The sequence below is a fragment of the Felis catus genome, chromosome F1, assembly GCF_018350175.1.
Source record: "Felis catus isolate Fca126 chromosome F1, F.catus_Fca126_mat1.0, whole genome shotgun sequence".
Classification (NCBI taxonomy): Eukaryota; Metazoa; Chordata; class Mammalia; order Carnivora; family Felidae; genus Felis; species Felis catus.
This window is the reverse complement of record NC_058384.1, coordinates 9,335,140-9,355,232: the sequence shown is the minus strand read 5'-3', so window position 1 is coordinate 9,355,232 and position 20,093 is coordinate 9,335,140. Positions and strand designations below refer to the sequence as shown.

Genomic DNA, 20,093 nt, shown 5'->3' with positions numbered 1-20,093 from the left:
ATGGAAAGCTGAAATGCTTAGCCAGGTCTGCAATGTGACCCTTATGTAATACTAGCCAAATCCAAGAATCTGAATTCTCAAATAGGGCCAGTGTCTGTAAAGTTAAAGCTTAAACTACAGATATATACACTGTGTCTTACTGTCTATGCTGATCAATAATTTGTGAATTTATTAGATTAATTTGTTAAATGCATTTTAGAAATGGCAATGCCTGTCCTGGGTTAACCCCATTTGCTTTATAGTCTCAACACAGTGGTTACGGTACGGTTTTTTGTTGTTGTTGTTTGTTTTGTTTTGTTTTTCATTTGCTCTTCACCTCTACAATACTGTTATTCTCTTTGTTTTACTTTAGGTTGACCATAAGCTATAGACAAATATACCTACAAGTAAGGAAAATATCATGGAGAGAACCTAGGGCATGTATATTTTGAGTGCATGCATCCTAAAATGGTTAAACATGTTATTCCGAAATCCTAATGAGAAGTTTTCCAAGGTGTTTATAGGCCTCAAAGTGGCCTCCTTTGTGAGATTTCCACTTTGCTTCCTGGCATTAGGTGTAGTTATGAGCCTTCTCATTCTGTCCAGATTCTGTTAGTCTTCAGCTGGGAAGCACTTTCTTTGCCAGAAGATCCCTGTCCAATTTTTTTACTCTTGGCAAGTTCATTTACTTTTTCGTGGTTTTTGTCCCAAACATTTTGAAGCCTGGACCCATGATAAGTTGGTTTCCTAGGCTTTTTGTTGTTGAAGGCAAGGAAGCTATTATTGTTCTGTGGTGCCCAAGTACAGCCTGTCCTTTGACTTTGCCACAAGTGTTTAAACAGATTTTAAAGGGACATCATATTCAAATGTCTTAAAGATTCTAGTTCAGGGAGTTCTCTGAATGTCTGGATTTTCTGGTCTTATATTTCCTTGCAGATGCACACGGAATCTCCACCACAAAAAAAATTATATTTTTCTATAGAAAATAAATTGAGATGTGCCTGGGTGGCTCAGTCAGTTAAGATTACAACTCTTAGTTTCAGTTCAGGTCATGATCTCATGGTTCATGAGATTGAGTTCTGATTCAGGCTCTGTCCTGACAGCGTGGAGTCTGCTTGGGATTCTCTGTGCTAGCCCCTCCCCCATGCACTCTCTCTCTCTTTGTCTCAAAATATTTAAAAAAAAAATAAATTGGGGGCGCCTGGGTGGCGCAGTCGGTTGGGCGTCCGACTTCAGCCAGGTCACGATCTCGCGGTCCGGGAGTTCGAGCCCCGAGTCAGGCTCTGGGCTGATGGCTCGGAGCCTGGAGCCTGTTTCCGATTCTGTGTCTCCCTCTCTCTCTGCCCCTCCCCCGTTCATGCTCTGTCTCTCTCTGTCCCAAAAATAAATAAACGTTGAAAAAATAAATAAATAAATAAATTGAAAAAGAAAGAAAAATTTGAGACAAGTATGGTTATGAAATTGAAATAATTGTGTGAATGAATGTGGCCACCATGAATCTACATTGGATAGTAGGCAATGCTGTTTTAATGTTTGATACACACACACACACACACACACACACACCCTGCATATGTATGTATAAGATAAAAATGATGTTGTAATGTAACAATTAAAAAAACTTCATTTTTTCATGATTGAATTAAAATAGCTTTACATTTTATTTTTTTTATTTTTATTTAAAAAATTTTAAATATAGCAAGATCAACTTTACACCTGGGCTGCAGTCAGCCAACCCACTCACTCACTGGATTACACAGAAGGGCAGTTTCCCCGACGAGTCCCACCTGTTTGGCCACCGTCTACACCTCCTGATGAAGAACACAGGTCTAAGGATGTTGAAACAGGTAGGAGCCCAGAATGTTCTAAAAGTGTGTGATGTAAAGTACTGTGCAGTGCTTACTGGGTACTAAGTCTTAAATTTCTCTTCTGTATTTCTGAGATTATGATCTGCAGCTAACTCCAACAAAATCAGTAGGAGTCTTGTTAAATTGGAAATTCTTATGCTCCACTTTCAAGGCTGCTGAGTTAGAATTCTAGGGGATAGGGCACTGGAATTGTCCAGTTATTATCGTGTATATAAAAGTTTGTGAATTACTGCTTCAGGTGGCCAGGGGTAGCCACCACCTGAGGTTGAGGCTCCACATCCTGAGTTGGGCCGAGAATGCCAAAAGGAAATTTCTGTCTATTGCCTTCGAAGATGGTGGCCACCTTACCTCTCCACTCTGACTCTCTTCCTGTATTGCCTTTCTTGTGCTTTTCTTGATCCTTTCTTAACTTCAGAGATAATGAGGACATAGAGATACAAGTTTCACTAAATCTAAATTTTGAGTAATCTTTTAAAAACTGTACTGTGTTCCAATGTATCTCAAGATTTTTCTTTTTGGTTGTTTTTCTCTTTGCATCTTTTGTTGTCTTTTAAAGCATTTTGTATTATTGGCTGGGAAGATAGAAAGATTACTGTCAGCTTTATATGGAGCCTGAAAGTGGGAAAGCACTTTGTATTTGTCTTAAGAATTAAGAATCACATTTGTGCAGCAATGTTTTATGAAATTTGGTTGTTTAATTCCTTTCTAAAAAGTTTTCAGTTTGGTATAATAAATTTCTGACTTCTCAGTAGACTGATCCATAAGTGGAGAGTAAATTGAAGGGCATCATTACTATTCAGATATCTATCTATCACCAAATTTTCCTAAAATAGTAGCATGAGTGTTAGAGTTAAGAATTTTGATTTCCCCCCACATTGACTTATAGAGAAAAAGTCATTAGAAACTCAATTTGGACTTGTAATAACAGAGTATAGCATGAAATATCATTTACCAGCTTTGTAACCTTGGGCAAATTTCTTAATCCCTGTACTCAGTTTCCTCATCTGTCAAATGTCAGTAAGAATAGCATCTACTACATAGGGCTGTTTTGAGAATTATATGACTTAATGCATGTTAAAGCATAGAATTAGCATCCAGAATGTTGCATTGGGCTTGGTATAAGTGTTTGCTATGGTTATTATAATTATTTTCATTATTTCACATCATTATTTATTACTTCCTCATGAGTTCCCTTTAAAACCAACAATAACCCACAGTGTTAAGGATTTTATTCTAGGCTCTTTTCCAAAGGTCTGCAAAGCAAACTCAGTGTTTATAATCCTGTATTTACCCTAGTCTCTGGAGGGATGCACTTATGTCTTTCTTCTTTCTACTGAAGCCCAGAATGGGGGGCCCACACCCAACCCAGAATGACCCCTTTTTAATGTCAGATGCTTTTGAAACACTGCTTAGTGTTCACTCGATGGACTGTACTCCCTAAGATGAGCAACAAATGAAAGATAGGAGGTAGGAAATGTTGTTCCATGTAGGGCTCTGAATTTCTTATAACACAGTACAGTCGATCAAGGGCCAAGGTAGATTCCTTAATGCAAATATCTTCAGAGATGAAGGGTTCTAACATGATGGCACCTGAGAATAAAGCAATTACATAAAAGTGTATTTCGTTTTAAAAAGAAAAACACAGGGGCGCCTGGGGTGGCTCAGTTGGTTGGGCGACTTCGGCTCAGGTCATGATCTCATGGTTCATGAGTTTGAGCCCCGCATCAGGCTCTATGCTGACAGCTCAGAACCTGGAGCCTGCTTCAAATTTTGTGTCTCCCTCGCTCTCTGCCCCTCCCCCGCTTGCTCTCTCTCTCAAAAATAAACATTACAAATAAAAAAAAAAACCACACAACTAAAAGTATTGATCCTGTTAAGTACACTGTATTATTCATGTTAAAAGTTACATTGATTACTTGGCAGGAAATAGCCAGGTATAGATACAGAAGAACTAAATTACAGTTTCATTGAGAGTTCTCTTAACAGTTGTCCATGTCCTGTGTTTTACATCATGATTAGTGTGGTATTTTCATTTTATTCTTCTCTAGTATGTCTTTCTCCACTTTTCTGAAACATTTATATTCTCTTCTAAAATTTTAAGGTACTTTAAAAATGTTATGAAATATTTTATATTATTGATTTTGTATACTGGAGGAGGACTAGACTGAAAGGTAGTGATAATATACATTTTAGTTTGGTAAAAGATAATAGTTGGAATTGATACTAGGAAATTTGTCACTTAGTTTTTTCTTTGTTGTTTGGTGTAGCTTATAAAATGACAGAGAAAGTAATTTTTAATATAATAACTTGTATCCTTTTAAAATATGCATTCTTGAAGAGGATGATGGGGGTAAGTAGAAAATAATTTCATGTAGTGATTTGTTTTTCTCCAGTTGATCTGTTATAAACCTCAATAGCTATATAGCTTTCTCTTGTTCAAATGATATAATGGTACTTTTCTAAACTTTTCCTGCTGTGACTCCATGGGGTATTCTGATTCTGGGGCCATTTATTAACTATTTGCAGTACACTTAATGACAATTGCTCTACATTGTTTTGTAGTGACATCATGGTGAAAGTCAGTATTTGCAACGTGTGGCCCCTTTCAATTTTAGTTTAAAAGAGTTCAGTGACTTTATTTTCTTTCTGAAGAAGAAAGACTTTCAGTTACGATTTTAGAAAATCGAAAACTTGTGGGATAACGGGGCAGCTCAATTAGTTGAGCAGCCTACCCTTGACTTGGCTCAGGTCATGATCTGATGGTTCATGAGAATGAGCCCCTATTGGGCTCTGTGCTGACAGTGTGGAGCCTGCTTGGGATTTTCTCTCTCTCTCCTTCTCTTTGTGTTCCTCCCTCACTTGTTTCTCTCTCTCTCAAAATAAATAAATAAATACACTTAAAATTTTTTGAACACTTGTTTCTTGCCTTTTTTTTTTTTTTTTGGTCTTGGGCTCTTTTTTAATATTTATTACTAATTCACATCTCCAGCGAATTCAGCTTTCTGTTGCTGCCTCTTCTGCTTTTCTCATGCTTCTGACTTAATTTTTTGTAATCCCTTCTGTGAGGGAGGTTTTTATCCACCTTTCATATATTGGTGAAAGAACCAACTCTCCTATACATGGATTTGAGTTGCAGAGGTCAAGGTAAGGCCTTGATTTCTCTCCCCACCAGCGATATGGAGAAGGGCTGCAGATTCTTGGGAATCTTTTGCAGTTGGCATTGTTTTCACAGATCAGCATAAGGTGTGAAAATTGACCTTTTGGAGTCTATAGAATGCCTCCTGGAAAGATAAGCCTAGCTGGAAAGGAAATTGGGGAGCATTGTTCTGCAAAATTTGGTGGCAGAAACATTGATAAGAAGAAAACCTTTCCATTTATCTTGTTTTCTCTTTCTTTTATCTCTCTTCATTTTCCTTTACTTATATATATAACACCCTCCCCACCCTCCATGGTTGTTGTTCTTCTGGAGTCCCATGACATTTTATTCATATCTCTATCATTCAAATTACTTACGTATTTTAACTTATCTGTTTATGTATATTTGTCTTTGTTGAAGACTCCCAACATTTCAAGACCTTTGGGCACATAGTATATGTTTAAATGTTTAAGTCAGTAAATTAAGATCTTTTGTTGAAAAAGATCTAAATAACTATCTACTTAGCACATAAATGCAAGCATTTGAGAGAGTTTTGTGTGTGTGCTGAAACAGCCCATGGACCGTTTTCTGGGCTCAATACCAAGTTTCAAAAGCTATTCACTGGATTCACAGAAATCAAAGAGATTATTAACTTTAATTTTCAAATTTATGCATAATAGAGGCACGATGTCTAGATGTGTGTGGGGACTTATTACGTCTTTGAAACACCAAGCCCCTTATCTTTCTTCGAATATGTGAAAGGCCAAGTAGAGTAGTATTTAGGAAGGCGGTTTGGGGGACAGAAATCCTGGAGGAAAATATGTAGAAGAAAATCTGGTAGAAACATGGTAGGGACTTTTTATATAGAAATCCTAAAAATCATGTTTACATGTTAGCTGAAAGGACTGTAACCCACCTTTGCTCCAGAATAGATTTGAAGGCGTACAAAAGGAAGACAAAAGAAAAGAAATCAAACTGAAAGAAATTTAGGATGGAACAATAAGATGAAGCTGAAGTCAGCTAGTATACAAATATACTTCAGAAGGACTTGTAGTTTTCAAAGATAGTTGGAAATTTTTCTTTAGGTTTAAAGTAGAAAGGGAAATGGGGACAATTCCCTAATGATCCTCTGTGTGCATGAGGTTAAAAGCGACAGTGTCTTTTCTGGACTTTTATATAAAGAAGCAGTATTTCTGATGGTTCCTAATAAGAGAGATTCTGTGTGCTATAATGCAAACAGTATCATCAACTCATTTCCAGGAGTAGTCTGAATGCTTTAATACACATTCAGTTGGGAGTAATGCAGAAATTCTATAAATGACCCAGGAAGATTTGATAGTGTTCTATTTCCTCAGCTTCCCACTTGATCAAGGGATAAAATGTACCAGGAAAGATTGACCATGTCTCCTATAGATAATTCTTCATTTTCAAATTTATTTTTTGTGATTTTGGCCTGGATTTCTCTCTTATATATGCAAGCTAAATGTTGTGTGTCAATGTTCTTTGTGGGCATTGAGGGGACATATCCATACCATGAGATACTCAAATAAGCTGGACATAAGGTTGTTTCTTTTCAGAAAATTACATGTTTAACTCCATCACCATTTGTGGAAGGACATAGTATACCAGAATTAAAAGCATCTGCCATATATTAGGCAGCTAATCATAAATTATATTATTTAAGTTTAATAAGTTCTTTCTCAATTAAATTGACTAGACTTGAATCAAATTGATGTATTAAAGAAACAATATTTTAATAATTTTACATAAGTGCATTTTATGTATTTTATTTAATGCATTTTATGCATTAAACTTATGCTATAAAACTCTTTACAGACTGTTTAATTCCTTTTTAGGAGTCATACTTTATGTTTTAAAGAGGTGATTTAATTTATTTTCCATTCATGGCAGAAAGGCATATCCTACTCATTTTCTTTCTCTCTACAAATGTCAAACTCATCCAAGTATGTTTTGTTATACAGGTCTTATGCTTATTTTGTGATGATAAAGAGATTGTTTCTGAAACATATGAGGAATTATGGGGAGCCCAGAATTTTAGATTGTTGATTATTTAGAACACTTAAAGTTTTGTCAGGAATGTTCTTTCTCCTACTTTGCTTCACAGTAATAGTTTTTAAACAGTCTAGTTACTGAATTCTTAAGAAGGGTGAGTGAAAGAGCTGGCAGTTTTAAATGTACCTTTGAGAGAGCTTGTTACTGGGTTACTCTTTAAAAAGAACCGTCTTGGTTGATGAATACGTAATGGGGACTGTCAGCTCCAGAGCTAAGTGGAGGCAATTCCCGAAAGCCCCGGATGCCGGAGGAGGGGAATATTGGTAACAAGTGTCATGGGCTTTTGTAACAGAGGTGATCAATCTAAGAATGTTAGAACTAAGTGGATTTCTTAAATCTACCTGCCCAATGACTTTAGCCTTGAGTAGCGCCTCAGAAACCAGCTTACTTATCATTTGCAGCAAACATGCCATTTTGTTTTACTCGACGCTTAGTGTCGTCTCTCATGCTTCTCTTTATTCTCTCCTAACTATGCCTGCTTTTGTTTTTTCTCTTTCTTATTTGTCTTCTCCTTAACTCTTATTTTTCTTTTCTCTTGGTTCTCTTTGATTTTACCTTTGTTTTGCAATGCAGTTATTCTGTACACATCTTTTTCATCTTAAAATCTTGACATTCTAGAATTCCTATGCCTCATTTTATGATTCTGAGGAGAGTGTTTTTTTGCCGTAACTTTCCCTTAGATGTTGTAACACACTGATTCAAAGAAATAAGAAATATAGTGGAAGGGAGGGGGTGGGAGAATGAATTCAGTTCAGGTGTTATTTATTTATTTATTGACTGACAAGCATAGCTTTACTTTTAAAAAATATATAATTTATTGTCAAATTGCCTAACATACAGTGTGTGCAGTGTGCTCTTGACTTGGGGCAGGATTCCCATGGTTCATTGCTTACTTACAACACACATCTCGACAGAAGGAAACTGAAAGTTTGGGAGGAGGAGAATTCAGGAAAATGACTGAGCTGTCTTTCTAGTTCATTGTTCCGATAAAATGTCTGCATTCTTTACCACCAGAACCCAGAAATTTGCTTTTTTTGGGCAGGTCACCAGGTCTAGAGCTATAGGGAAAAAGGCAGGAAACACCGTATGTATTTCTAATGCAATGAACTGTTGGTGTTCCATTGAGTTCTCCCTGCACTATCAAAATAGGAAGAAGAGAAAGAAAAGCATTTTCCATCAAAACAAAGCCCCAGGATTTTATCTAGAGTTTGTTGAGTTTGGGGATTTGCAGGTAACTAAAAACGAAAGTGTTCCAGCATTTGTATTTGCTTTATATTAACTGCTGATTGGCTTTGTTTTTAGGACCCTTATTCAAAATTGGCTAACTCTGGTGTTAAGTTCAGAGTAGAGATTTGTCAGGATAAGAAAGAAGAATCCATTTTTTATTACTTGAAAAAAATACAATACTTGTCTGGGAAAATGCTTGCATTTTAAGGCCACTTGTTAATGTTCTATTGCCGCAGTGACATCTGTCGGTGACTACTTCATGCTCTTCTCAATGATTTTTGTTTTGAAAGATACACCCCTAGCTGAGGTGCAGGAAGTAGCTAAAGGCAAAGTGATATCTATGTTGCCCCTTTTAAGATTCTTACTCCCCTTTTTCCTTTCCCAGGATACCTCCTTTCATGGTTTGATCATTCTTTTGATCACTTCTTCCATTCACTCCTATAATTACTGGGCAAATACTTTCAGCCCCTACCGTGTGCCAGGCAGTATTCTAGATGCCAGGGACAATAGAGGGGAAAAAAGACAAAAATCCCTGCCTTCACAGAGCTTATATTCTAGTGGAGTAGGAGAGGCAAACAAGTGAATTATGTAGTATATTATGTGATGTTCCATGTTAAAGAAAGTAAGAGACAATGAAAAGTGCTACAGTGGGTCGGATCACCACTAGGTTGATCATCACTAGATTGCTAGGAAGGCTAGGAAGCCCTAGGGAAAGAGCAAGGCAAGGGAGACATACAGATATCCCACTATAGCAGAGACCCTGTGGAGGGAGTATGGCAGCATGTTAAAGAGCAGCAAGAAGACTGTTGTGGCCACAGGAGCAGGTAGGGAAAGGCAGAGGTGGTCAGAGAGGTCAGGGACTGTGGACAAGTGAAAGAAGGCCAAGAGCCTGTACAGATGCTGTGCTTTAATTTCAGTGAAATGGAAACTTTCAATGTAGTTTAACAATATGTTATAAAATTTAATAATAAGCCCTTTTTTATTTTTCTAGAGCATTGTCACATGTATCAACTAGAGTGCTGCTAAATTAGGAATGTCTAAATTATCCTCAAGAGTGACTGCTATTTCTTGTCAGGAGTCTGATCTGCTTGCTAGCTGTGGTTGGGGAGACATATGACAGGAGAGAAACTCTAGTCTTCCAGCTTCCCACCAATTGCTTATATTCTGTGTCTCTGATTTTTCAACTGTAAATTGTCGATGATGGACACAATGAGTTGTTTTCAGACTCTACTCCATGGAGCACTGGGGACTTCTGAAGGTCCTTTTGTTTTTATTTTTTGTTTTACAATGTTCATGCAAGGTTCACTTAGAAGAAATTGTCCCTTAGCTTGAAAAGTAATCCTGGAATTTGTTTTCCCTTAGGTTTTCCAGCATGAATTTACAGTCTCATAGACTCTTAAATGACAAATAAAGGAACAAAATCCTTTCAGAATCCTTTATTACTCGATGGTAGTACTCATTATCTCTTATTGAAATTAGAAGGTAGGGGGCACCTTTGTGGCCCAGTGGGCTTGAGCGTCCAACTCTTAATTTCAGCTCAGGTCAGGTAATGATCCCAGGGTTGTGGGATTGAACTCCATGTTGGGCTTCGTGCTGAATGTGGAGCCTGCTTAGGATTCTCCCTGCCCCTCCCCCACCCCCCATCCCTCTCTCGTCTGCTCTCTCTCTCTCTAAAATAAGAAAAAAAAAAAGAAATTAGAAGGAAAGTTGTCAATAGATAAGACAACTGAATCCCATCCTTCAAGATTGATGAGTTCTATCATTGTACAGACTTGAGCTAAGTAAATAATATAAGTGAATGTTTCAACAGGTATTTCCTAGCACAAAATAGACGCTAGCAGTTGAGAAAAATAATTATGATTGGTGTGTTGAAGAAGGGCATGAGGCTATTCTAATTTAAAAAATAATGATGTGAGCATTAGTCATTATCTGTGTTATATATGCTGAAAAGTAGTCATGTCTTTATAATACAGAAGTATAATTGGAAGATAAACTGGATGTTTTGGTACTTCTGGTTAAAGATATGCTTTAGTTAGTTTTGTTTTCTGATTGAGGAATTGGGAAATTTCTTCTTTAAGATACTGACTCTTTTTCTTTTTCAAACCAGAATCTCAGTCTGCTGTTTTGGAAACTCCAAAAACATGTTCAGATGCTGTTCAGCAGGTAAGAAGATCTTTTTTTTTTAATTTATTCATTTAAATTTAAGTTAGTTAACATATAATGTAGTATTGGTTTCAGAAGTAGAAGCCAGTGCTTCATCACTTACATAAAACACCCACTGCTCATACCCAACAAGTGCCCTCCTTACTACCCATCACCCCTTTAGCCTATTCCCCTCCCCACCTCCTCTCCAACTACCCTCAGTTTGTTATCTATATTTAAGAGTCTCTTATGGCTTGTCTCACTCTCTGTTTTATCTTATTTTTCTTTCCCTTCCCCTATTTGTCTGTTTTGTTTCTTAAATTACACATGAGTGGAATGATATGGTATTTGTCTTTCTCTGACTTACTTCACTTAGCATAATACCCTCTATTTCCATCCACGCTGTTGCAAATGCAAGATTTCATTCTTTTTGGATCACTGGGTAATAGTCCATTGTGTGTGTGTGTGTGTGTGTGTGTGTGTGTGTGTGCCACATATTCTTTATCCATTCATCAGTCAATGGACATTTGGGCTTTCTCCATAATTTGGCTATTGCTGAAAGAGCTGCCATAAACATTGGCATGCGTGTGTCCCTTTGAATCAACATTTTTGTGTCCTTTGGATAAATACCTAATAGTGCAATTGCTGGGTCATAGGGTAGTTTATTTTTAATTATTTGAGGAAACTTCATGTTTTCCAGAGTGGCTGCACCAGTTTGCATTCCAATCAACATTGCAAAAGGATTCTCCTTACATCACATCCTCTCTGACATCTGTTGTTACCTGAGTTGTTAATGTTAGCCATTCTGACAGGTGGTATCTCACTGTGGTTTTGATTTGTATTTCCCTGATGATGAGTGATGTTGAGTATCTTTTCTTTTCTTTTTGTTTTTAATATATGAAATTTATTGTCAAATTGGTTTCCATACAACACCCAGTGCTCATCCCAAAAGATGCCGTCTTCAATGCCCATCACCTACACTTCCCTCCCTCCTACCCCCCCATCAACCCTCAGTTTGTTCTCAGTTTTTAAGAGTCTCTTATGCTTTCGCTCTCTCCCACTCTAACCTCATTTTTTTCCCCTTCCCCTCCCCCATGGGTTTCTGTTAAGTTTCTCAGGATCCACATAAGAGTGAAAACATATGGTATCTGTCTTTTTCTGTATGGCTTATTTCACTTAGCATCACACTCTCCAGTTCCATCCACGTTGCTACAAAGGGCCATATTTCATTCTTTCTCATTGCCATGTAGTGCTCCATTGTGTATATAAACCACAATTTCTTTATCCATTCATCAGTTGATGGACATCTAGGCTTTTTCCACAATTTGGCTGTTGTTGAGAGTGCTGCTATAAACATTGGGGTACAAGTGCCCCTATGCATCAGTACTCCTGTATCCCTTGGGTAAATTCCTAGCAGTGCTACTGCTGGGTCATAGGGTAGATCTGTTTTTAATTTTTGAGGAACCTCCACACTGTTTTCCAGAGTGGCTGCACCAGTTTGCATTCCCACCAACAGTGCAAGAGGGTTCCCATTTCTCCACATCCTCTCCAGCATCTATAGTCTCCTGATTTGTTCATTTTGGCCACTCTGACTGGCGTGAGGTGATATCTGAGTGTGGTTTTGATTTGTATTTCCCTGATGAGGAGTGATGTTGAGCATCTTTTCATGTGCCTGTTGGCCATCTGGATGTCTTTTTAGAGAAGTGTCTATTCATGTTTTCTGCCCATTTCTTCACTGGATTATTTGTTTTTCAGGTGTGGAGTTTGGTGAGCTCTTTATAGATTTTGGATACTAGTCCTTTGTCTGATATGTCATTTGCAAAGATCTTTTCCCATTCCGTTGGTTGCCTTTTAGTTTTGTTGATTGTTTCCTTTGCTGTGCAGAAGCTTTTTATCTTCATGAGGTCCCAATAGTTCATTTTTTGCTTTTAATTCCCTCGCCTTTGGGGGTGTGTTGAGTAAGAAATTGCTGCGGCTGAGGTCAGAGAGGTCTTTTCCTGCTTTCTCCTTTAGGGTTTTGATGGTTTCCTGTCTCACATTCAGGTCCTTTACACATTTTGAGTTTATTTTTGTGAATGGTGTAAGAAAGTGGTCTAGTTTCAATCTTCTGCATGTTGCTGTCCAGTACTCCCAGCACCATTTGTTAAAGAGACTGTCTTTTTTCCATTGGATATTCTTTCCTGCTTTGTCAAAGATGAGTTGGCCATACGTTTGTGGGTCTATTTCTGAGGTTTCTATTCTATTCCATTGGTCTATGTGTCTGTTTTTGTGCCAGTACCATGCTGTCTTGATGATTATAGCTTTGTAGTAGAGGCTAAATTCTGGGATTGTGATGCCTCTTGCTTTGGTCTTCTTCTTCAAAATTACTTTGGCTATTCAGGGCCTTTTGTGGTTCCATATGAATTTTAGGATTGTTTGTTCTAGCTTCGAGTAGAATGCTGGTGCAATTTTGATTGGGATTGCATTGAATGTGTAAATAGCTTTGGGTAGTATTGACATTTTAACAATATTTATTCTTCCAATCCAGGAGCATGGAATGTTTTTCCATTTCTTTGTATCTTCTTCAATTTCCTTCATAAGCTTTCTATAGTTTTCAGCATACAGATGTTTTACATCTTTGGTTAGATTTATTCCTAGGTATTTTACGCTTCTTGGTGCAATTGTGAATGGGATCAGTTTCTTTATTTGTCTTTCTGTTGCTTCATTGTTAGTGTATAAGAATGCAACTGATTTCTGTACATTGATTTTGTATCCTGCAACTTTGCTGACTTCATGTATCAGTTCTAGCAGACTTTTGGTGGAGTCTACCGGATTTTCCATGTATAATATCATGTCATCTGCAAAAAGTGAAAGCTTGACTTCCTCTTTGCCAATTTTGATGCCTTTGATTTCCTTTTGTTGTCTGATTGCTGATGGCTAGCACTTCCAACACTATGTTAAACAACAGCGGTGAGAGTGGACGTCCCTGTCGTGTTCCTGATCTCAGGGGGAAAGCTCTCAGTTTTTCCCCATTGAGGATGATATTAGCTGGGGGCTTTTCATAAATGGCTTTTATGATGTTTAAGTATGTTCCTTCTATCCCGACTTTCTCGAGGTTTTTTATTAAGAAAGGATGCTGAATTTTGTCAAATGCTTTTTCTGCATCAATTGACAGGATCATATGGTTCTTATCTTTTCTTTTATTAATGTGATGTATCACGTTGATTGATTTGCGAATGTTGAACCAGCCCTGCATCCCAGGAATGAATCCCACTTGATCATGGTGAATAATTCTTTTTATATGCTGTTGAATTCGATTTGCTAGTATCTTATTGAGAATTTTTGCATCCATATTCATCAGGGATATTGGCCTCTAGTTCTCTTTTTTACTGGGTCTCTGTCTGGTTTAGGAATCAAAGCAATACTGGCTTCATAGAATGAGTCTGGAAGTTTTCCTTCCCGTTCTATTTTTTGGAACAGCTTGAGAAGGAAAAGTATTACCTTTGCTTTATATGTTTGGTAGAATTCCCCAGGGAAGCCATATGGTCCTGGACTCTTATTTGTTGGGAGATTTTTGATAAGTGATTCAATTTCATCACTAGTTATGGGTCTGTTCAAATTTTCTATTTCTTCCTGTTTGAGTTTCAGAAGTGTGTGGGTGTTTAGGAATTTGTCCATTTCTTCCAGGTTGTCCAGTTTGTTGGCATATAATTTTTCATAGTATTCCCTGATAATTGCTTGTATCTCTGAGGGATTGGTTGTAATAATTCCATTTTCATTCATGATTTTATCTATTTGGGTCATCTCCCTTTTCTTTTTGAGAAGCCTGGCTAGAGGCTTATCAATTTTGTTTATTTTTTCAAAAAACCAACTCTTGATTTTGTTGATCTGCTCTACAGTTTTTTAGATTCTATATTGTTTATTTCTGCTCTGATCTTATTATTTCTCTTCCTCTGCTGGGTTTAGGCTGTGTTTGCTGTTCTGCTTCTATTTCCTTTAGGTGTGCTGTTAGATTTTGTATTTGGGATTTTTCTTGTTTCTTGAGATAGGCCTGGATTGCAATGTATTTTCCTCTCAGGACTGCCTTTGCTGCATCCCAAAACATTTGGATTGTTTTATTTTCATTTTCATTTGTTTCCATATATTTTCTTTAAATATTTTTTAACATTTATTCATTTTAGAGACAGAGAGAGACAGAGCATGAATGGGGAAGGTCAGAGAGAGAGGAAGACACAGAATCTCAATTCTTGTATAGTTATGAAGGGCTGTTTTGTGACCCAGTATGTGATCTATCTTGGAGGATGTTCTGTGTGCACTTGAGAAGAAAGTATATTCTGTTGCTTTGGGATGCAGATTTCTAAATATATCTGTCAAGTCCATCTGATCCAATGTATCATTCAGGACCCTTGTTTCTTTATTGACCATGTGTCTCGATGATCTATCCATTGTTGTAAGTGGGGTATTAAAGTCCCCTGCAATTACCACATTCTTGTCGATAAGGTTGCTTATGTTTGTGAGCAATTGTTTTATATATTTGGGGTTCCCGTATTCGGTGCATAGACATTTATAATTGTTAGTTCTTCTTGATGGATAGAGCCTGTAATTATTATATAATGCCATTCTTTATCTTTTGTTACAGCCTTTAACTTAAAGTCTAGTTTGTCTGATATAAGTATGGCTACTCCAGCTCTCTTTTGACTTCCAGTAGCATGATAGATAGTTCTCCATCCCCTCACTTTCAATCTGAAAGTGTCCTCAGGTCTAAAATGAGTCTCTTGTAGACAGCAAATAGATGGGCCTTGTTTTTTTATGCATTCTGATACCCTATGTCTTTTGGTTGACGCATTTAGTCCATTTACATTCAGTGTTATTATAGAAAGATATGGGTTTAGAGTCATTGTGATGTCTGTAGGTTTCATGCTTGTAACGATGTCTCTGGTACTTTGTCTCACAGGGTCCCCCTTTGGATCTCTTGTAGGGCTGGTTTAGTGGTGCTGAATTCCTTCAGTTTTTGTTTGGGAAGACCTTTATTGTTGAGTATCTTTTCATGTGTCTGTTAGCCACTGGATGTCTTCTTTGGAAAAGTGTCTATTCATGTCTTTTTCCCATTTCTTCACTGGAATATTTGTTTTTTGGGGTGTTGAATTTGATAAATTTTTTATACATATTTGATACTAACCCTTTATTCAATATGTTATTTGCAAATATCTTCTCCCATTCTGTTGGTTGCCTTTTCGTTTTGTTGATTGTTTCCTTCGCTGTGCAGAAGAAGCTTTTTATCTTGATGAGGTCCCAGTAGTTCATATTTGCTTTTGTTTCCCATGCCTCCAGAGTCACGTCTAGTAAGAAGTTACTGCAGCAAGGTCAAAGAGGTTTTGCGTGTTTTCTCCTGTAGGATTTTGATGGTTTCCTGTCTCACATTTAAGTCTTTCATCCATTTTGAGTTTATATTTGTGTATGGTATAAGAAACTGTCCAGTTTCATTCTTCTGCATGTTGCTGTCCAGTTATTCCAGCACCATTTATTGAAGAGACTGTTTTTTTTTTCCCATTGGATACTCTTTCCTGCTTTGTCAAAGATTAGTCGGCCATACATTTGTGGGTCCATTTCTGGCTTCTCTATTTTGTTCCATTTATTTATATGGAGTAAGAAGATCTTATTAGGATGTTGAATCCTACTCCCTTTCTTTCTTACTTTCTCTCTTACTTGTCTTTCAACGTTTATTTATTTTTGGGACAGAGAGAGACAGAGCATGAACGGGGGAGGGGCAGAGAGAGAGGGAGACACAGAATCGGAAACAGGCTCCAGGCTCTGAGCCATCAGCCCAGAGCCCGACGCGGGGCTCGAACTCACGGACCGCGAGATCGTGACCTGGCTGAAGTCGGACGCTTAACCGACTGCGCCACCCAGGCGCCCCATCTCTCTTACTTGTCTTAAAATTGTGACAGGTTCTGATTTTCTTTTTCATGTGCCAGCTAGCTGAGGCCATCCTTATTTCTCTGTCTTCAGGGAAATATAATCATGTGGAAGGGGACGTTGTCTTCCATTTAGGCTTTGAAAAAAAAAAAATCAACCTTGAAGCGGAATGGAGTACAAGCTTTTTAGAAGCTGCATCATTCTGTATCTAGCCAAAGAGTTGGGCCTGACAGAAGCTGGGTCCAGCAGGACAGTTTCCATTCCAGATGTCACATGGAGATGTGCCTGGCTGAACTAATAGTTACATGGATGCGAGTTTGAAGAACTCGCCAGAGGTTTTCTAAAGTCAAATCATATTTTTAAGTTACTTTGGTGGATGAAACATTAGTTAGTGCCCGTTTAATTCCCACAGAAACCGTTTTTCTTTTACTAAAGAAGCCAAATTTTGTTTTTGTTTTTTGTTTTTTGAAATCAAAACACTATTAAAGAAAAAAAGACTGCAAGAAAGGAAACATATAGAATAGTAATTGGAGATAGCAATTGCTCTTTTGGATACAAAACCAGTTTTTAAAAATGTATTTATAATTTCTTCCAACTAGTCTTTTGAAAATAACTGAGTACTAGATATTATCAGTAAGAAGACTCTATCCTCCAGCACAGCCTAGTGGAAGATGAGAAGATTCTCATCCAGGTTCAAGGCCCAGTTCTGTTTCTGGTTAGTGTGTAACAGCATACTAGGATTTCTGGGACATGGTGTTTTTCTCTGTCAAATTAAAGAATTTGATGATTTTTGAGAGCTTTTCCAAGTTAAAATTGACATCCCTTTTGAAAAGCAGCGTCCTGAATCATACATGAAGGTTGTGCTCCCTCTGGAGGAGCAATGAGAATATAACAATCTTCAAGAACTACAATTTACTCATGCTTTAAAAAATACAGCTATGAAGTTACTACAATATTATTGAGACCTACAGTGTACTTTTCATTCCTGTGACTTACTTATTATTATTTATTTTATTTTTTACCTCTTAATCCCCTTCACCTATCTTACCTATCTGAAACTAATATGTCAACTATACTTCAACTAAACAAATAGTAATAATTAAAAAATGTAGCTACATTGGCCATTGTTGTAAGACTAAAGATACTCTTTTTTTCTTTTTAAGTTTGTAATGTTATTTATGTTTGAAAGAGAGAGACAGAGTATGAGCTGGGGAGGGGCAGAGAGAGAGGGAGACACAGAATCTGAAGCAGGCTCCAGGCTCTGAGCAGTCAGCCCAGAGCCTGACACGGGGCTCAAACTCACAGACCATGAGATCAAGACCTGAGCTGAAGTCAGATGCTTAACTGACTGAGCCACCCAGGTGCTCCAAGACTAATGATACCCTTCAGGATAGTGTCACAAAACATGTTTTTTCAGCTTTTTGTCAGAGCAGAGACCTACACAAGGCCAGGGCTTTTGGAGAGGGATGGTGTTCTGAACTGATGGTTATTTAATAAATTGTGTAATGATTAGCCAACAGTGATTGAGATGAAGAAAGATAAAAAGAGGCAGAGAAATAAATTAAAAAATAATTAAGAAAAATAGTGCCCTGAAAATATCCTCTCATTTTCTACAGCTTCTTTTATTTTTTATTTTTTATTTTTTTGAGGCATGACTAAGTTGTAATCTGATAATATGTTAGATTTTTCTAAATTATTATTTCCAGGGCATATACTATTGAATTTTTATTACATATGATAATGCCAAAGAAAGCCTCAACAAAACATAATTTATACTATAAAAATGATAAACATGCGACATTGCTGTGTGTATTAAGATTCAAGTATCAATTCATGTATGTAAAATTATAGTGATTTTTCTATTTTTCTTGAGCTGTGAACCATGGTAAAATATATTGTAAGAAGCAGGAAACCCAGTGCACTGGGTGTTTTACAAATGCCCGATGTTACAGCTTTGGAAATTCAGGGGTGAAATAGATTAACTTAAATTTCATATCTGCTTTCCTTATTTCCAGTGAACTCTCTATAAGCCAGAAAATACAATAAATTAATTGAGAGGAAGCAGTATTTGGGAGAAACTGAGGTTAATTCCTCAAAAATGGTTGTTTACTTTCTTTGCCATAAGTTTACTTATGGACTAGTTCTCTTCTTAGATAATATGTGTGTATTTCATAAGTGCTTAAAGTAAATGGTCATCAAAATGATAAAAAAAAAACTAGAATTAATTACCAATCTACTATGCATATACACTTTTACTGCATGATCTTATGCAATTCTTAAAATAGTCCTTTAAAGTAACTATTTTAATTCATTTAACTGATAGGGAAAAAAGATGTTTATAGGAGTTAACTTACTTAGAGTCACAAATTGATAAAGGTTTAAGAGCCAGGATTTGAATATATAGGTCTGTTTGATTTTATACCTCATATTTGCTACACTATGATAAAAATTATACTTTTACATGAGCAATTGCCCTCTGGCTATTTAATACCATTTGTGCCAAAATCATGACATTGTTAGTTTATTTTAAGTTATTCTATTATATTTACAATATATCATTTATAAGAGTCAAATATCAAGATATGTTTCAAAGGCACATATAGAGGCTCCTTAGTTTCCCCATACATTTTTAAGTTTTGGTATAACTTTGGTGTGTTAAATTGTGCCACTTTTTTTTTTTTTTTGCTAACTTTAGTATTTCACTACTCTTATTTTTTAATTTTTTTAGAATGTTTATTTATTTTGAGAGAAAGAGCGTGAGCAGAGGAGAGGCAGAGAGAGGGAGAGAGTGAATCCCAAGCAGGCCCTGCACTGTCATCACAGAACATGATGCTGGCCTCAATCTCACAAACCATGGCATCATGACCTGAGTCTATATATCCAGAGTCAGATGCTCAACTGACTGAGCCACCCAGGCGCCCCAGCGTTTCACAACTCTTAAAACAACAACAACAACAACAACAAAACAAAAAACAAACAAAAAACACAAAAGAGCAACAACAACAAAAAAAACCTTACAATTTTATTTTCATGTAAAGCACTTTGCTTTTTCCTACTTAGTCACTAGATGGCAGTTCTGTATCTCTGTATGTTACCCACTGCTGAAGGAAATGAGAGGTTTTAAGTCCATTTGCTCTGTATGAATGATGATCTGAATAGGCTTTCTGGTCCATCCCAGGCTGCCTGCAATATTCTGTGGTTGTAACGCGAGATCATTAGGACTGCTTAGTCAGAGGTGTGGAGCAGGTTTGGAAAGCACCCTGTAAATTTTTCTTCAGATGTGAGTTCAGGCACCTGTTCTCTCAGTCTGAGCACTCTGGAATTTATTGAATGAATTTTGACTTTTACTCTCTTCCTATAGTTAATAATTCTGAGAGCTCCATGTCCCTGGGAAACCCCCCCCCCCCCCCACATAACTCATAAAGCCTTTTCTCAGCTAAAAGGAGGTGAAGGCTGTGGTGTTGCCCAAGAGTTTGATGCTTAAAGCAAATACAGCTGGTACTCATGTAAAAAAAAAAAACAAAAAACTATAGCTTTCTCTCTGAGTGCTTTTATTGATGGCCCTATGGAATTAGAGAAAGTTTTCAAATAAAACTACATTCTTTAGGACCTCATTTATTGATATTTATTTTTAAGTGATATGCTCTGAAAATCTGTCTAAAGAATTATTTCAGGGGCGCCTGGGTGGCGCAGTCGGTTGAGTGTCCGACTTCAGCCCGGGTCACGATCTCGCGGTGTGTGAGTTCGAGCCCCGCATCAGGCTCTGGGCTGAT

The 20,093-nt window shown here is 37.2% G+C and overlaps 1 protein-coding gene across 1 annotated transcript in view; it reads left to right on the top strand.

Moving 5' to 3' along the window:
- The window catches only part of FMN2 (formin 2), a 492,613-nt gene that overhangs the window by 204,975 nt on the left and 267,545 nt on the right, over positions 1 to 20,093 (top strand). The window contains exons 8-9 of the mRNA XM_045048716.1: positions 1,679 to 1,826; positions 10,391 to 10,446. Of these exons, the coding sequence (XP_044904651.1) occupies positions 1,679 to 1,826; positions 10,391 to 10,446 (204 nt within the window). The remainder of the gene's footprint in view (positions 1 to 1,678; positions 1,827 to 10,390; positions 10,447 to 20,093) is intronic.